The sequence below is a fragment of the Ovis aries genome, chromosome 5 (genome assembly GCF_016772045.2).
Source record: "Ovis aries strain OAR_USU_Benz2616 breed Rambouillet chromosome 5, ARS-UI_Ramb_v3.0, whole genome shotgun sequence".
Classification (NCBI taxonomy): domain Eukaryota; kingdom Metazoa; phylum Chordata; class Mammalia; order Artiodactyla; family Bovidae; genus Ovis; species Ovis aries.
The window spans coordinates 17,288,821-17,305,674 of record NC_056058.1 but is presented as its reverse complement, the minus strand read 5'-3'; the positions used below and the strand labels follow the sequence as shown (position 1 = coordinate 17,305,674).

Sequence of the window (16,854 nt, the reverse complement as noted above, 5' to 3'; positions counted from 1 at the left end):
ATCTCTTCAGTGCGAATGTTGTTTGTTTTTATAAGCTTTTCCTAAAAATAGCTTTTGCTATTTGTTCACAAGTTTCTGCATCCGGTCCTCCAACAACTCTGAATTTCTCTTCCCTAGGCCTTGGAGCTCCTGAATCTTCCCGCCTGGGATTCCCTCCCCATCCTGTTACCTGTCCCTTTGTCCAGGGCCTTCCTGGGCCCTGTTGATCTACTGGGGAGCCCCTGCTAAGGGCTCTTGCAGCATCTCAGATGGCGGCACTTACTGTGTTTGGTGAAGGGGGTAGGAAGGGTCTCGCAGTCAGCTCTGCGCACCCAGTACCTCTGTGGCGTGGGCACATGGGCTCCCCTGGGGATAGGCTGGTGGCCAGCGCCCATTTCTCGGATGGGGAAGACAGAGGTTGCCAGCATTAGCCGCCCGCCCCTGAAAGCCCCTCACAGCTGGGCCCTGCGGGCTGACAGCAGGTCTGTGTGTCTCCCCGCGCAGGACAGATGGACACCTTCAGCACCAAGAGCCTGGCCCTCCAGGCCCAGAAGAAGCTCCTGAGCAAGATGGCCTCCCGGACAGTGGCGTCCGCCTTCATCGACGACACTAGTAGCGAGGTGCTGGACGAGCTGTATCGCGCCACCAAGGAATTCACCCGCAGCCGCAAGGAGGCCCAGAAGCTAGTCAAGAACCTGGTCAAGGTAGCAGTGAAGCTGGGCGTCCTGCTGCGCGCTGGGCAGCTGGGCGCCGAGGAGCTGGCGCGGCTGCAGCGCTTGCGGCAGCAGGCGCGCCGCCTGGCCATGACCGCTGTCAGCTTCCACCAGGTGGACTTCACCTTCGACCGGCGCGTGCTGGCCGCCGCCCTGCTCGAATGCCGGGACCTGCTGCACCAGGCGGCTGGGGCGCACCTGACCGCCAAGTCCCACGGCCGCATCAACCACGTGTTCGGCCACCTGGCCAACTGCGACTTCCTGGCGGCGCTCTATGGCCCCGCCGAGCCCTACCCCTCCCACCTGCGCCGGATCTGCGATGGCCTCACCCGGATGCTGGATGAGGACAGCATATGATGACCTCCGACCCGCTGCGGTTGCTTGCGGGGGGCGGAGCTCTAAGTGGGAAGGAGCTAACCCCTTCCTGTCTGACTCTGGCCAATCACCCCTTCCCCAACACACACACACACACGGGTGACTGTGCAGCTCCAAAGGCCCGGGTCCCCTGTCCTCGGGCCCAATCTCACCGGGCTCGGAGCCCGGCTCAGTCTGCCTGTGCCTGTGGCCTCCCCCAGGCACCTGGAGACCCCTGCCTGCTCTGGTACCATCTGAACAATGCCCCTTAAGCCACTGTACCCCTCAAATCACTGGGTGTCTATGAGAGCTGGGGGCTTCTCACTTCAGTGTTACTTGGGCATTTTCATTCCCGCAGAGGGTCACAGGGAACCGGGAGAAAGGGGGTGTTACAGAGTGAACTGTCTCACCCCACCCCACCTCCCATTTCCCAGATGGAAGTCCTAACCCCTGGGACCTGTGAACGTGACCTGATCTGAAAATCAGGTGATTGCTGATGTAATTGGTTGCAGTGCGTTCATATTGGAGCTGGGCAGCCCCTAATCCACCATGACTGGGGTCCTTTTGAGAAGGGGACATGTGCACACAGAGTCAAGAGGGAGAATGCTATATGAAGGTGGAGGCAGAGACTGGGCGGATGTGACTACAAGACAAGTAATGCCGAGAGCTGCAAGCCAGCACCAGAAGCTGGGAGAGAGCCTGGGACACTGGCCCGCCCCACACCTTGATGTCGGGCCTCCTGAGCTGAGCAAACAAGCTTCCGTTGTCTCAGCCTCCCAGGCTGGGCACTTTGCTCCGCAGCTCAGAAAATGAGGCCAGGGAGCTGTGGTGAGGGCTGTGGTGGGCTCAGGCCTACTGGCGAGGATGCCCCTCTGTCTGCTTGGCATCGTGGCCCTGACTCCCAGGAGGGAGGTGTTGGAGTGTGCCTCCAGTGCAGTCCATTGGGAAAGCCATCTGAGACACATGCCTGTTTTTAAAGGATCGTTTCATATTTGGAAAACAAATACACATAAACACTTGTTTTTATAAGACAGGCCTCAGAGACAAAGCTCAACAAACCTTGGCTTTGGCAATACCCGGCAGGTGGGACAATGCTTAACTTGGGGTGTGGATGGACACGTGGGGGTGTGGGGGTGCATCTGCGATTTGTTGGTCGGAAGTGGGCACAGGTTGTAAGAGTGCAAAGCCCCCTGCAGCTCTGGCTGTGCCGGGTTGTTTTGAGCACCCTGGGGGAGGGGGAAGTGTCCATTTCTGTAGAACCTGGTCTGTTTAGGGGAAACGCTGCCAACAGGAGGGCTGCGGGCCATATTAGGTGAGAAGATGGGTTTGCTTAGCCTCACTCAGTGTTTGAGACATCTGGAATTAGTTGCCAGCACTTGAAACCAAGGAAACTGCACATCCCAACCTATCAATAGATCTTGAAAACTCTAGAAAACTCACCTGCACTGCCCGTTGGTGAAGCTGCAGAGGCGGCCCGTCTTTGCTCTGCCACAGTCCTCACCACTCCCTCTTGCCTCTCCATGGCCTGCTGGGCTGGCTGGTAGATTAGGACCCCAGATCCAGGGCCGCATTTCTGTTTGGTTTCGGCTGCCCTGAAAAAGCCAAAGGCTTCCACCCAACAGTCAGCTGTTCCCCTCTCTACCTTCGACTTCCAAAGCAAACTTCCCCCTTCGTGTGCCAAGAGACAGATCCTCAAATTCAAGAACAAACGTGTATTTTGATTACACCGAGAAGCCCCAGATGAAACCCTTTGCCCTCTGCTCTGCTGGCTGAAGGACATCCACATGACAAGGCTTTGGACTTGTCGTCTTGACTCTCTTCATACACTTGAGATTTAATTTAGGAAAAAAAAAAAAAAAAAGAACGAGGACTTCCCTGGTGGTCCAGTGGCTAAGACTCCACACTTCCAATGCAGGGGGCCCGGGTTCAGTCCCTGGTCAGGGAACTAGATCCCCACATGCCACAACAGAAACCTGGTGCAGCCAAATAAATAAAAAGAATTTTAAAAAGAACCTAAGAGAGCTATGTAAATAAAAGCATCTGATAGCTTTCTCTCACCTGCCCGGGGTTTCTACCTATTAAAAATCAAGTTTGGGGACTTCCCTGGTGGTCCAGTGGTTGAGAATCTGCCTTCCAATGCAGGGGACACAGCCTCTATCCGCAGTCCAGGAACTAAGATCCCACCTGCCACGGGCAACTTAAGCTTGAGCATGGCAACAAAGACACAGCACAGCCAAAATAAAAAAAGAAAATAACTCCAGATGGCGCACAAATGTCATAGGTTCATAGCCTGCTGGCAGGCTGAGTTCCTGCTGAGCTTGATGACAGGCTAGCAGCGGTGGCAGAGCTTGGCTTTGGCAGCCCAGAGGGGGCTCGGGCCTGCTCCTCATCGTGACCTGCGGCCAGGCAGCTCTGCTCACCAGGCCCTTGGCGTAAAGGGGGGGCTTCTTTGTGTGCACAGATGCTGTGCCCTGCCCCGCTCTGCCTCTCTGCCAGCGCCCGGGATGTGGAAGTGGTAAGTGATTCCCAACTGGCCGTACAAGAATCAACGTCCCTCTTGGCTGGGGTCTGGTGCTCACGCAGCTCAGGCGCAGGGAGCACCGTTGCCTCTGCCTCTGTCCTGTCCTGCTGCCTCACTTCTGCGGGCGGCCCCGGGCAAGTGTCCCTGGCCCTGCTGAGACCTGCAGGGTGCCGTGCTCGGTGAAGCGAGCGTCCCCCAGTACTTGTGTGCGTCCAGAGCTGCTCTGGACTCACGTGCTGTCCAGGGGGCAACAGGACAGAGGACGAGATGGTTGGATGGCATCACCGAATCAATGGACAGGAGTTTGAGCAAGCTCTGCGAGATGCTGAAGGATGGGGAAGCCTGTCATGCTGTGGAACATGGAGTCAAAAAGAGTTGGATGTAACTGAGCAACTGAACAAAAATAGAGCTGCTCCCGAAGTGGCACAGGTCATGTGCGCTGGACCAGTGAGGCTGCTGGTCCTTTCCTCAAGTCCTGTGGGCCCAAGGTCCCTGTCAGTCATTACTGGCTCTGAGCGCGGCTGCTTTTCTTGCTTGCACCTCCCTTGGAATGGCTCCTACACCAGCAGTGCTGGAGCCCTGGGGCTGGACCCCACGCCCTCCGTCAGCCGGCTTCTTCTCTGGCTGGCGGGGTCCCGCCAGCACCTGGCTCCTCCACAGCACGAGGGGCGGGCCAGGTGAGTGACAGACACAGAGAGGCCTCAGCCAGCCCAGTGCGGCGATTCTGATCATCAAGGATCCGATTCACAGCCACAGGTTTCTTTCCTCCTGATCAGAGGCCAGGCAGACAGTCCAGTGGGGGTCAGACTCCCAGGCCCTGCTGCTAGCAGTGGCTGAGGCATTTAGGGATTTCATTTATTTACTTTTGTTTGCCTGTGGGTGTTTTGTTATTTTTTTTAAGTCACTGAGTTTGCAATCCAGCTTCCAAAAAAATAAGCAGAGCCAACTATAGGGCGCAGAACAGTTGGTCTGGGAACTTCCCTGGTGGTCCAGTGGCTAAGACTCCACACATCCAAAGCAGGGGACGCTGGTTCAATCCCTGGTTGGGAAAGTAAGATCCCACATGCCATGCCAAAAAAAGAAGAAGAGCCAGTCTTCCCTGGTGCGTTCTCCTTCGGCTAGGAGTGGCCCCACAGGTGAGGCCATGTGATCCTTGGTGAGGCTGCCTCTGGTCCAGCACATCTGCGCCTGCAGCAAAGTCCTGCCAGGAGGTTCCCTCTGCCCAGGGGTGACTCAGTTCGCCCGTCTTCAGCAGCAAAGGAAAGTAGGGGACCCCAGCCCTGCAAGCCCAGCTGGCGGGGGCGCACCAGCACCAGATGCCAAGACTCTGGGTGCTTTTTAGTTGTCTTATTTATTTAAATATGAAAGAACATTTAATTTCTGCCCAGTGTGAAAGTTGGTCCCCTGGGGAGTGAGAAGAAGGCGGCTGGTGTGGGGTCTCAGGCAGTGGGGGGCTCCCCCGCAGAACATCCTGGAGCCTGGCCTGATCCCAGCGGGAAGGAGGGGATGCCCTGGCTTCAGAAAAGCCGTGATCCCAGGGAGATGCCCCCCTGGCCCCTGGCCATGTGTTCTGATGCCTCTTCTGATGAGAAGAACAGTGGGTCTCAGACCCACAATCTTCAGGGTGAGGGAAGGTGGGCGCCAGGTGCGTCCTAGCCCTCCAGACTCCATTCTGGGGCCTTAGCTGTCCTCCAAACAGGGCAACATCAGCTGGGACAGAAAACCAAGAGCCCCCCAATCCAACCTAGAAAACAAGTACTGGGCCTTCTTGGGGTCCAGCTCCCTGCGGGGAGAGGAGGAAAAGCTGCCCTCAGAGGGGCTTCAGGTCACAGTTCGCTGCGTGTTGCCTTGGCCACGATCACCAGCTTGGACAGCTCGGCCTTGAAGGCCCCAGGTCTGTGGAACACTGCAAAGGAAGAGACCCTGGGTCAGTGCTCGCCTCTGCAAGTCCTCTTGGTCCTGAGCTGGGGGGTGGGGTGGGGGCAACGATGTGCGCAGGGCAGTGGAGGGGCCTCCAAGTGGACTCCATAAGGAAAGGCTCCTGGCCCTGAGAGGCTTACGGGTGATGGACAAGGGAAAGGTGGGGAAGTCGAGGGCCTGACTGGAGGGCAACGAGAGGCCACAGGAGAGGCTGAGGCGGAAAGAGCTGTGATCACTTCTGCCACGCTGAGAACAGCTGGGGGTCGGAGGTTTGCCCTGGCAAACTTGTCTGGCCATGCCCTGCTCTGCAGCCCCAGCCTGCCTCCCATTCCCTGTCTATCCTCCCCATTGGTGCTCCCTGGGGCTCAGGGTCTGCCAGCATCCCAGGCCCCTCTGTCCTTGATCTCTACTCTAAACAGGCCCTGTGCCCTGGAGGACCTGTGGGCAGGGCGAGCCTCCTTCCAGGCCCTCCTAAAACCCCCAACCATACCACCACCTTCCTTCCCCTCCCACTCTCCACTTTGGTGCCTGGTGACACCCATGGCCACATGGGTTCCTCATCTCACTTCTCCCCTGTCCCTCAGGACTCTCAGGCTCCCTGACTCAGCTCAAATCCATGTCCATTGTCTCACTCACTCATCCCCCATTGCTCTCACCCCTCCGAACCCCAACTCTAGCACCCACTCTTTCTGTTCTGCATTTGGCCTGCATGGCTGTAGCTGAACAGGGGTCAGAGGTCACAGGGGTCTCGGAGCCTCAGGATGTGACCCCCGGCCTCTCCAGACATAGGAGGTCCCAACTTCGATGCCTGAACCTGTCACTGGGCCCAGGATGCCCTCTCCCCTATACCCCACTGTGGAGCTGAGCACACTTTTACACCCTCTGTTTTCTGTAAGGGACAGGCCAAGTATGCCTGCTACCTGTGAGCAAACAGTGGTTTCTACATTTATAAACAGAAATCAAAGGGAACACAGCATCCTGTGATACGGGAATGTATTATGACATTCACATGTCAGTGTTCACAAAACAAGGTCTTATTAGCATGCAGCCACCCACATGCATTGACTAGTGGTTCATGTCTGACTTGGCCCTGTAGGGGCAGATCGAGTTATTTCAAAGGGGGGTGTCTGCCCCTAAAACCGAAAATATTTACCAGATGGCCCTTTTTACAGGAGGGATAGCAGCCTCCTCTCACCAGTGGTCCCTGGATCGACCCTTCATAGAGGTCTTGTCCCCTCTCTCACCTTCCCTGCTGGAGAACCTGGGTTCCAGCCCCACAAACCCCTCCACCTACCTGCTGTTTTGGTCACCTCAAACTCCTCGTTTTTCAAGGGAACGTCGCTCTCTTTCTCAAAAGCAGCTTTTGACTGAAAGGGAACAAGTGGAAACTTTTCTAATCAGGAAAGAACACGGCTCGGTTTGCTTCCTGGAGCAGCACAGACGACAGATTTGAGATGCTTTTTTAAGCACAGAAAAGAGAATCCGGTGGAAGTGGCAGGTTAATCCACTTACGAGATCGTCAACTGGCTTCAAACCTCATGCCTTGCTGCAAATCCAAGGAGGGAGGCATCTAATTCAGTTTTTCCCTTTAGCTGATATATGGAAATGGCATACAAGCGTGGCAGTCTCTTGAATGTAATTTTTAAAAATCAGAACTGTGTCTTTCTCAGATCAGTTAGAGTAATGGAGTTTTACAGTACGAATAGATTACTTTAGACACAACTTTGTGGTTGTTTAGTCGCTAAGTCGTGTCTGACTCTTGCAACCCCATAGACTGTAGCCTGCCAGGCTCCTGTTCTTTAAGAAGTGGAGTTTCCCAGGTGGCGCAGTGGTCAAGACTCCACCTGCCAATGCAGGAGAGGTAAGAGATGTGGGTTCGATTTCCTGGGTCAGGAAGATCCCCTGGAGGAGGGCATGGCAACCCACTCCAGTATTCTTGCCTGGAGACTCCTCATGGACAGAGGGGCCTGGCGGGCTACAGTCCGTGGGGGTCCAAAAGATTTGGACGTGACTGAGCATGAATGCATGCAAAGTAAGAAGAGACCAGGAGAGTGATGAGTTAACAGACTGATGGCCAGGCTGACGTGTCAACTGGGAGGAGCCGTGGTAGTGTGGTAGCAGACCCTGGTGGGCACTGCTGCGGGGGGGGGCGGGGGCACTGCTGTGACAGTGGTTCATCCTGAGCTGACTTTAAGTCAAAGAGACGGTCCCTGAAGACCTGGGGATGCCTAGGGGAAGAGCTGAGGCTTCCCTGGACGAATCTCCACCAACAGCCAGGCCCTCACAGCAGAAGCCAGTTCCTACAGTGAATCTCTCATGTCTGTCTCTTGTTGGTTCTGCTTCTTGGGCTGATAAAGTGGTTTTCAAACTGTTCCCAAGTCAGATGCAGAAGCAGGCATGGGCTCTGCAGAGTGGCTGGGTTCTGAAGGGGGTTCTGTGGGTCAGGAGCATGGCGCAAGGTGCTGGCTAAGCCATGAACCACAGGTCACTGGGGCCAAAGGACGTGGGGCCCTCCCAATACCAGTGAGCCTGCCCCCTGGGCCCACTTCCGCCCCATCCCCAGGGCTGAGCCCCCCTGCCTCCTGACTTCCTGCCAGCTTGGCCAGCAGGGGACATAAGTGGGAGGCTGGTAAAGCCTTACTGGAGGAAGACTGGTCTCTAGGGGCCAACTGGGATCCCCTCTGGGTACTGCAACCTGCAACCCCCAGGCCTCCCTCTAAGGGCTTGGTATCCATCTCCTCATTATTGCTGTCTCCCCACCCCCCACCTGGGGGTCTTCAAGGCACAGTCCATGGTGGGCCAGCCAGGCAGCCCCCAGCCTGGGCGACACTCACGTAGGCCATGCCATACTCGATCTCGGCGCCCTGCACCTCTGCCTTAAACTGCGTGAAGTACAGGTAGGACTTGCCCTGGGGCCTGTGAAGAAAGGTCGGGAGACAGATCAGCCTGGGGCTACGTGTCCCCTGCTCCCTAAGAATCTACTTGGGGATTCCATTTTGGGGAAGGACAGACTGGGTGCCCTCAACATGATCTGCTCTTTGCCAGAACATTCTCCCAGCTCCAAGATGGACATGTCTCTTCCCTTTCCGCACGGGAACTGTTTGAGGACAGGAACACTTGCGTCCATTTGCTGAACACTTCTCATCCCCTCAACAACACCGCAGGTTTGCAGTGGGGGCAGGGTGGGCAACATCCCCAGAGGGTGAGAAGTACAGGGGTTAACTAGGTAGCAGAGGAGGGTGTCTACAGCTGAGTGTGTCCTTAGGGGGTGTTGCAGGATGAGGACCCTGCTCTGGGCCTATGTGGCCCAAGTCTGTGCCCACCTGGAGGGCTGGCACTCCCAAGCCCATGTGAGATGATGGTCTACAGGCAGGGGGATACAGCTTCGATGACTAACCTGTAATGAAGGGGGCCCACCCCGGCTCCTCTCCTCTAGATGCTTCCCTCTGAGGCCAGGAAGGGGCACAGACAGGGTCTCAACAGGGCTGGTGGTGGCATGTTGAGGACATGAGGCTCCCACCCTCACACTACTCGGTACTGTGGAGTAGGGTACTGCTGCTGTGTGTAAGGCATCTCACAGGAGACAGGGACTGCACCAAGGCCAGCACGCATTTTCTTTGATTAAATGTCACCCTCCCTGCTCTCTATCATATCCCATTTCTTGATGTGTCCCCTGAATTGACCCCAGTCCCTGAGGGTGAGAGCGTGGCTGGGCCTTCTGTTGTGTTGGACACGTGTCGCTGCTTGAGAAATCGGTTCTAGAGGACCTCTCTGGCAGCCCAGTGAGTGAGAGCCCACCCGCCAGCGCAGGGGATGCAGCTCAGCGCCACATGCCACGGAGCAACTGAGCCGCCGTGCAGCTACCGAGCCTGTGTGCCGCGAGAAGAGGCGCCCCGCCGTGACAAAGATCCTGCAGAGACTGAGGCCCGACACAGCTAAATAAATAAATAACAACTAAGAGAAAAATCAGTTCTGCTCGGGCGATCCATTCCAGGTCACAGGGCCCAGAGGAGAAGGGCCAGGATCCGATGACACTGTAGACCCTGCTCCCCATTAGGGGCCTGAGCGCCTCCTTCTCAGGCTCCTTGAGCTGGGCTCCAGGCCGTGCGGTTACAAGAAGAGTGGGCATGGTGTCAGCCCCAGGGCGGGAGGTTAAGCCCTTGAATGATGAATGTCACTGAGGGAGACGAAGACGGGGGCAGGATCTGGGGAGTCCGGCCCCTCTCCTGGGGGCTGCGGCCACTGCCTGAACGCCCCTGCCTCCCGCCCCCGCAACCCCCTCTCAGCCTCAGTGTCAAGGTGATCTCCTGGGGAGCCCTCCCAGGTAGCTCTCCCCACCCCAGAGGGTTGCAGGACTCTGCTAGTCTGTGGGCCGTCAGAACAAAGGTGCCTCATCTGAGGAGGGGGTGATCCCACCCCAGGACCCTGGCTTACCTCCAGATGGTGCAGGTGAAGTGCTGGTGGTCTTCGCTGGTCCCCAGACTCATCTGCCACTTCTGGGGAGAGAGGACAGACAGGTCAGCCCAGGACACACAGCCTCACCATCATGGTGCACAGCCTGCACCGCGCCGGGAGTGAACCCCGAGGTCAACTCTAGACTTGGGGTGCTGATGTATCAGTGCAGGTTCACTGACCCTCACAAATCCATATGATCAGGGATGACGGGTGGCGGGGAACGGGGATACGGGAAATCCCTGTGCCTCCCGCTCAATTTTGCTGTAAAAAATAGTCTGTTGGGAAAAATAAAAACAAAAATACAAGAAGACAGTATGCTCATGCTTGCCTGTGTAAGTGCAGAGCAGTTCTTAGAGAAGATGCGAGACTGTGAGAACCACGGCGACACACAAGACGCGGGTGGGGGCCGGGCAGGTGGAAGGTGCCGGAGAGCTTTTCACGGTTTTTTTTTTTCTCTTTCTGAATGACACGTATTAGTTTTTTTAAATTAAATTAACAATACAATACGTTAGGGACTTGCCTGGTGGACTGCAGGGGCACAGGTTCGATCCCTGGTCAGGGAACTAGGATCCCACATACCACTTGGTGTGGCCGAAACATTTTTTAAATTAATAATAATACTTTAAGATATTTCCAAAACATACCACTACCAGTTTATTCTCATTTTCAGGGCCTCCGAAAAGTTGGCCAAATGCAAGGTCTGGTGGCCTGAGGTGTTTCTAAGCTTTGCTAGTAAAATGAGAGTGTCTTGTCTTTCTGAAAGAGTAAAGATGGATTCCAACTGCTGATAAGCTGTTTTAACATTAGAGCTTTGCCACTAACAAAAACAAGGCCGTTTTTATGTTAATTATGATGGGAGTAAATGGTCACTTAGAAGCCTTCTGCCTGCAGCATGGAGGCCAGAGCCAATTACTTAGGTGGGGCATGCAAGGCAAGTGGACCCATATATTTATTTTCTATTTAAAAACTACTGGGACTTCCCTGGGGGTCCAGTGGTTAAGACTCTGCACTTCTATTGCAGGGGGTGTGGATTTGATCTCTGGTCGGCGAACTAGGAACCCACATGCTGCACAGTGTGGCCAAAAAATAAACTGGACAAAACAAACAGAAAAAACTCCTGCCCACAGTTTCAAAGGCTCACAGTTTTATGCTGTGAAATATATCTGGGATGGTCTTCTATAGCTCTTAAAAGTTCCATGACAGGCAAATCTTTTTTTTTAAGACTATGAAAGCAAACTAAGTTAAAATCAGGAGTTTCTTAGCAATATGGCCAACCTCCCTCTGAGTGGTTTGTTAAATGAACTTGACTCTGGTCTTGAGGCTGCAGGCTAGGGTGGGTGGTAGGTGCCCTTGGTGAGGCTCAGATTTTGGCATCAGATACTCACAGGAGGGTGTGTTTTCAGGCAGCCCGTTCAGACAAGAGCCTCTGTGGCCTTCTCTGGGAGGCTGGGGAGATCAGGATCTAAGCGACCGGGTGTAATTAATACAGGTAAATGGTCACCACTATTGTTTTTCATTAAGATATATTGATAAGTAACAGATGGTGAAATGGACCCATTTGTATATTTTTCTTAAGATTTTTGGGTGTAGACCATTTTTACAGTCTTTATTGAATTTGTTACAATATTGCTTTTATGTTTCGGTTTTTCGGTCAGGAGGCATGTGGGATCTTAGTTCCCCAACCAGGGACTGAACACTCACCTCTTGTATTGGAAGGTGAAGTCTTAACCAGGACCACCAGGGAAGTCGCTGTGTCTGTTCTGAGTTACCCAACTGGGACACAGATCAGTTCTGTCTCCCCGGGTGTCTATTCACCATCGCTGTGCAGTCAGTCCCTTCCTGCAAATTCCCAGTGATCACTGCTCTGCTCTGTCCTCGCAGTTGTGCCTTTGCACAACGCCACCTGAGTGGGATCTCAGGCCCCGATCTCCTGGGTCGGTCAGTCTCACTCCGCCTAACACACGTCTGATTAATCTGAGTGGTTGCATGTGTATCAACAGTTCACTTATCTTTAACAGCATTACTGAGAAACAGTTTATGTAATAACAATATGCTCTTTTTAGCTGGACACTTCAGTGTTTTCTAGTACTTTCAGAGCTGTGCAACCATCACCCGTATAGCCACTCTTTTCCTGGGGATCTTCCCTGCCCAGGGATAGAACCCAGGTCTCCTGCATTGCAGGTAGATTGTTGTTTGAGCCACAAAAGAAACCCCTATCTATGATTTACCATAGCCAGCAAGTGGAAGCCACCCAAGTGTCCCTCAGCAGGTGATGAGTGAACACAGCATGGTCCCTCACACACAGGAGCATCACTCGGCAATGGAAAGGGGTGAGGCCCAGACACTCGCTGCCACGTGGACAGATCCTGAGAACACGATGCTCAGTGAGAGAAGCAGGCACGGAAGGGCACACAGGGTGTGATTCCACTGGTGGGAAACGTGCAGAGAAGCAGCCACTTGGGTGGCTCCCACTTGCTGGCTATGGCAAATCATGCTGCTCTGAACAGTCATGTGCGAGCTTTGTGTGGACTTAGGTTCTCATTTCTAACAGGCAGACACAGAGGATCCAGGGGGCTGTTTCCTGCCACCGGGGCAGTGGGCCAGCAGCCAGAGAGCCTGTGGGTCGCACTGTCGTGTTCCCATGCTCCGCTGGTGGCCCGCAGTCTCTGATGACCAGAGTTCTGGCTGGTGCTGCTGGAACAGGTCATGCCAAACACGTCTGCTCTGAGGTGTTTCCTTTGGGAAGAATTCCCTCATCCGAAATGGAAGAACCGAGCCTGTTGCTGGCTCAGAATCTGTGACCCAGCCGCTGTCCCAAGAGTGAGCCTGGCTCTCCCGTGAACTGTCCACCTGCAGGGTCCTGTCAGGGAGGCACTGCTGGTAATGCAGGCTGTGTCCTGCCTCAGGGTAGCGGTCAAAGGTCTGCACTTTGGGGACCTCGGTCACATTCCAGTTGAGGGGGCCTGGGTCCTCAGCCTCAGAGGCTGCCACGTCCTCATGTGTGAAATGGGGGTAATGACAGCCTCCCAGGGTTCTGCAGATGAAACGCGACATGTGCCTGGCTTAGCACTGCTCGGGGAGCCTGGTAAACTGCAAGGTGGTTGGGGACATCACGATTTTATCATCCTATGAACTGACCATGGACACAACCATGGGCTTCCCCGGTAGCTCAGACGGTAGAGAATCTGCCTGCAATGCAGGAAACCTGGTTTCGTTCCATGGGTCGGGAATATGCCCTGGAGAAGGAAACAGCAACCCATGCCAGTATTCTTGCCTGGAGAATTCCACAGATAGAGGAGCCTAGCAGGTTACAGTCCATGGGGTTGCAAAGAGTCGGACACGACTGAGCAACTAACGGTTTCACTTTCACAGCCAAACAGGCAGGGAATGTGCTGATGAGGAGAAGGTGCTTTGTGACTAATCAGGGGCCCAAGAAGGGGCATGGCTCTACCAAGAGGTATGAACCGGGGTAGAATGTTCTACCACATGTCACCACCCCACTGGACTGCTTGGAGAAGCAGCGAGGCCTGGAGGTGTCCGAGGGAGCGGTGGACAATCCCAGGATGCCCGTGGTCCTGGCGGCAGGTAGAAGGGCTCCAACAACCCTTGGTTCCACTGGGAAGGGTGTCACCAAATTTCATTACAATACTGTTGCTGGGAGTCATTTACTTTTATTTACAAATCGAATGTATCCAAAATAAGAAACGTGGATTACACGTCACTTTTTTATTTTAATTATCTATTTATTTGGCTGTGCTGGGTCTTAGTTGGGGCTTGTGGGATCTAGTTCCCTGACAAGAGATTGAACCCAAGTCTCCAGCATTCGGAGCGCAGAGTCTTAGTCACTGGACCACCAGGGAAGCCCCAACTTCATATCATTCTTGCCCAGTGGCTTTCACCTGGGGGTAATTTTGTCCTCTAGCAGATACTGGAGGGCATTTAGACATTGTCTAAATTCACAGGTTCTAGGAAGTAAGATGTGGACACATATTTTTTGGAGGACCTCATTCAACTACATTATGTGAAGAATTACCACAAATTTAGTAGCTTAAAAGCGACACTCATTCATTAGCTTACAGTTCTGTAGGTCAGAAGTCTGGGTGTGGCGGGGCTGTATCCTTTGTTCAGTCTCACAAGCTAAATCAGAGTGTCAGCCAGGGGTTTCCCTGGTGGTCCAGTGGTTAAGACTCTGCCTTGCAATGCAGGGGACATGGGTTTGATCCCTGGTGGGGGAACTGAGAGCCCATGTACTGCGTGGCACGGTCAATGAAATAAATGAAATAAGAGTGGAAGCCAGACTGCATTCCCAACTAGAGATCTGGAGATTAGGGTCCTCTTCCGACGCACCTGGTTGTGGTGGGGTTCAGTTCCTTGTGGTTGGAGGGCTGAAGCCCTGATTTCCCTGCCACCAGCCAGGGGCTGCTCTGAGCTTCTAGAGGCCACACATCCTACCTCCTCAAAGTCAGCTGTGGTGCAATATGCCTGTCTTATGCTTCCAATCTCTCTCACTCCATCTTCTGCCATCAGCCAGAGAAACCAGCCAGCAAGGAACTGGGGACCCCAGTCACACACCGAAAGGAAACCAGGTTCTGCCAACAACTTGAATCAGTCTGGACGAGGGTTCTCCCCAGAGCCTGCAGGTGAGAGCCCAGCCAGGCTGACACCTTGATCTTGGCTTTGTGAAGCATCCAGCTGAGCTGACAGGGACTTCTGACCTTCAGAACCATGGGATAGGGACTTCCTCTGTGGTCCAGTGGATAAGGCTGTGCTCTCAATGCAGGGAGCCTGGGTTCCATCCCAGGTTGGGGAACTAAGATCTCACATACTGTAACGAAGCCTCATGCCACAACTCCTGAGCCCTTGTGCTCCACAGTCCATGCACCACAATTAGAGAAGCCCACGTGCCCCAGCAAAGACCCAGGGTGGCCAAATAACTGAAAAAAAAAAAGAATGATGCGATAATAACTGGGCACTGTTTTAAGCTGTTCAGTCTGTGTTACTCAGCACAGAAGATGAACACGATACTGCTAACGGAGGCTCATGAGAATGGCAGATTCAGGTCTCACATGCCTCTTTCTGTCCATATGTCTGTTCACTCTGTGGAATTATGAGTAGAATCTGGCATCACCATTGGACTTGAGCACTGTCTTTTATCACTTAGACAAGAATAGTCCAGTGTCCTCTAGAGAGCATGTCTGTATGACAATGGATGCTATTGTACTAAACTACATGGAGTTTTGAACAACTCACCTCATTGGTCCCTCCTTGAGATGCATAGGTGAACACACAGGTATATCTGTCCTAGAGAATGGAAGGAAAAAAAGTCTCAGTAGTAGATAATTGTTAGTGCTGGAGGTTCAGGGTCTCTGAATGTCCCTCTGAGATCCAGAATCAAGATCCTGCTTTTGAGTATCTACACTCAAGGGGAGGAGGTAGAGTCAGAGCCTTCAGGCTGATGTACCTGGAGGCCAATGTCCTTGGAGGCCCGGAACTCTCCCACCAGCCTCCCTGCTTGGGGAGCTCCTGGCTCTGGACAAACAACCCATACGGCTTCTAGAAGGGGGAGATCACATCTCTTCCAGCACCCACCCATTTAGGAACATGAAATCTGGAAAAGGGACACCTGGGGTCCCTGTGTCCACATCTCTGCTCCGCTGTGGGCCTTGGACAAGTGCAAAGCTTTCTGTTTCTTCACCTGAAAAATGGGCCTCACATAAAGAATCTGGCACAATATCAGGTTATAAGAAAGTAATAAACAAATAGTGACTCTTGATATCATTGTTAGACTGGAAAGGGGGACTGGGAGAGGAAGCAATTTCTCCAACAAGCTGAGGATGGGCTAGACTAGACCTAGGCCTGCTGCCTCTAGATAAGGAGGGTCTGGCCTCAGATTTCAATGAGAAAGATGGGGGACCTTGTGCAATGGAAGGAAAGAGCAACATCTGTCCACTTCCTTCCTGGTCAGAGCTGAGGCAGAACTACTTTCTGTGGGGCCTGGAGGCATATGCCCCAGGGCCTCCAGCTCTCCTCTCCCTACCTCTGGGCCCATCCTGCCCTTCAATAAGGAGGGGCTCTCTTGAGTCTAAACCAGACAATCCTGAAGGAAATCAACCCGGAATACTCATTGGAAGGACGAATGACTGATACTGAAGCTGAAGCTCCGTTACTTTGGCCACCTGATGTGAAGAGCCGACTCATTAGAAAAGATCCTGATGCTGGGAAAGATAGAAGGCAGGAGGAGAAGGGGGCGACAGACGACGAGATGGTTGGATAGCATCACTGACTCAATGGACAAGAGTTTGAGCAAACTCGGGGAGGTAGTGCAGGAAAGGGAAACCTGGCGTGTATTGCAGTCCATGGGTTCGCAGACTCGGACACAACAGAGCGACTGAAGAACACCACTTGGGTCTGAGGGATGGGGCTGCTTGGGCACGATGGGCAAGTGAGATGAGTCAGGGACTGAGGCTAGAGACCTAGCCCCCTCAAAGAAGCCAGCCCACAGGAGCCTCGCCTCCTCTTAATCCAAGTCCCGCCCCCTACCCTCAGGCCCTGCCCCCGCCGGGGCCTCACCCTGGTCCCGCCCCGGCCGGTCAGCTCCCCCTCCCCAGGCCATGCCCCGGCTAGCACCATCCCTCAAGCCCCCGGGATGTCTGAGGTACGTACCCCAGGGCCCACGTTCTGGGAGAAAGAATGCACCACGCCGCCAGGCCGCACGTCAAACGCCACCGTCGTGGGCTCGGACACCGTTTCCACCGGCCTCAGCGCCACGGCCGCCAGGAGCAGCGAGACCCACAAGTTCGCGCCGCCGCTGCCATTCCTTCTTCCGCTGGGCGCTGCCATCTTGAGATCAGGTTCGCGGGGGCAGGGACGGCGGACGGAGCGCGGCGAGGGACACGTCGGGAGTCTGGCGGA

At 54.3% G+C, this 16,854-nt stretch overlaps 2 protein-coding genes across 3 annotated transcripts in view; one reads left to right on the top strand and one right to left on the bottom strand.

Annotated features, from left to right (window-relative positions):
- Positions 1 to 9,453, top strand: part of TNFAIP8L1 (TNF alpha induced protein 8 like 1) — a 25,494-nt gene extending 16,041 nt beyond the window's left edge. Inside the window, exon 2 of one of the 2 annotated variants that reach the window (XM_012178063.4) lies at positions 484 to 9,453. In XM_012178063.4, the coding sequence (XP_012033453.2) occupies positions 489 to 1,049 (561 nt within the window). In that variant the 5' untranslated portion in view covers positions 484 to 488 and the 3' untranslated portion in view covers positions 1,050 to 9,453. The remainder of the gene's footprint in view (positions 1 to 483) is intronic. The other variant, XM_027969843.3, reaches the window with a different exon arrangement.
- Positions 4,900 to 16,805, bottom strand: MYDGF (myeloid derived growth factor). Its single transcript, XM_012178062.4, has 6 exons — positions 16,606 to 16,805; positions 15,193 to 15,243; positions 9,922 to 9,983; positions 8,322 to 8,403; positions 6,782 to 6,854; positions 4,900 to 5,473 (listed from the first exon to the last, which is right to left on the bottom strand). Exons 1-6 carry the CDS (start codon positions 16,780 to 16,782, stop codon positions 5,394 to 5,396), a joined length of 525 nt encoding a protein of 174 aa, XP_012033452.2. The 5' UTR covers positions 16,783 to 16,805; the 3' UTR covers positions 4,900 to 5,393.
- Between the last annotated feature and the right edge of the window lie 49 nt (positions 16,806 to 16,854).

Coding starts and splice junctions, on each gene's coding strand:
- MYDGF (XM_012178062.4), bottom strand. CDS start 16,782: ATGGCAGCGCCCAGCGGAAGAAGGAATGGCAGCGGCGGCGCGAACTTG. Junction 9,984..15,192: donor CTCAAGGAGGGACCAATGAG/GTGAGTTGTTCA, acceptor CTCTCTCCCCAG/AAGTGGCAGATGAGTCTGGG. Junction 8,404..9,921: donor TTCACCTGCACCATCTGGAG/GTAAGCCAGGGT, acceptor CTTTCTTCACAG/GCCCCAGGGCAAGTCCTACC.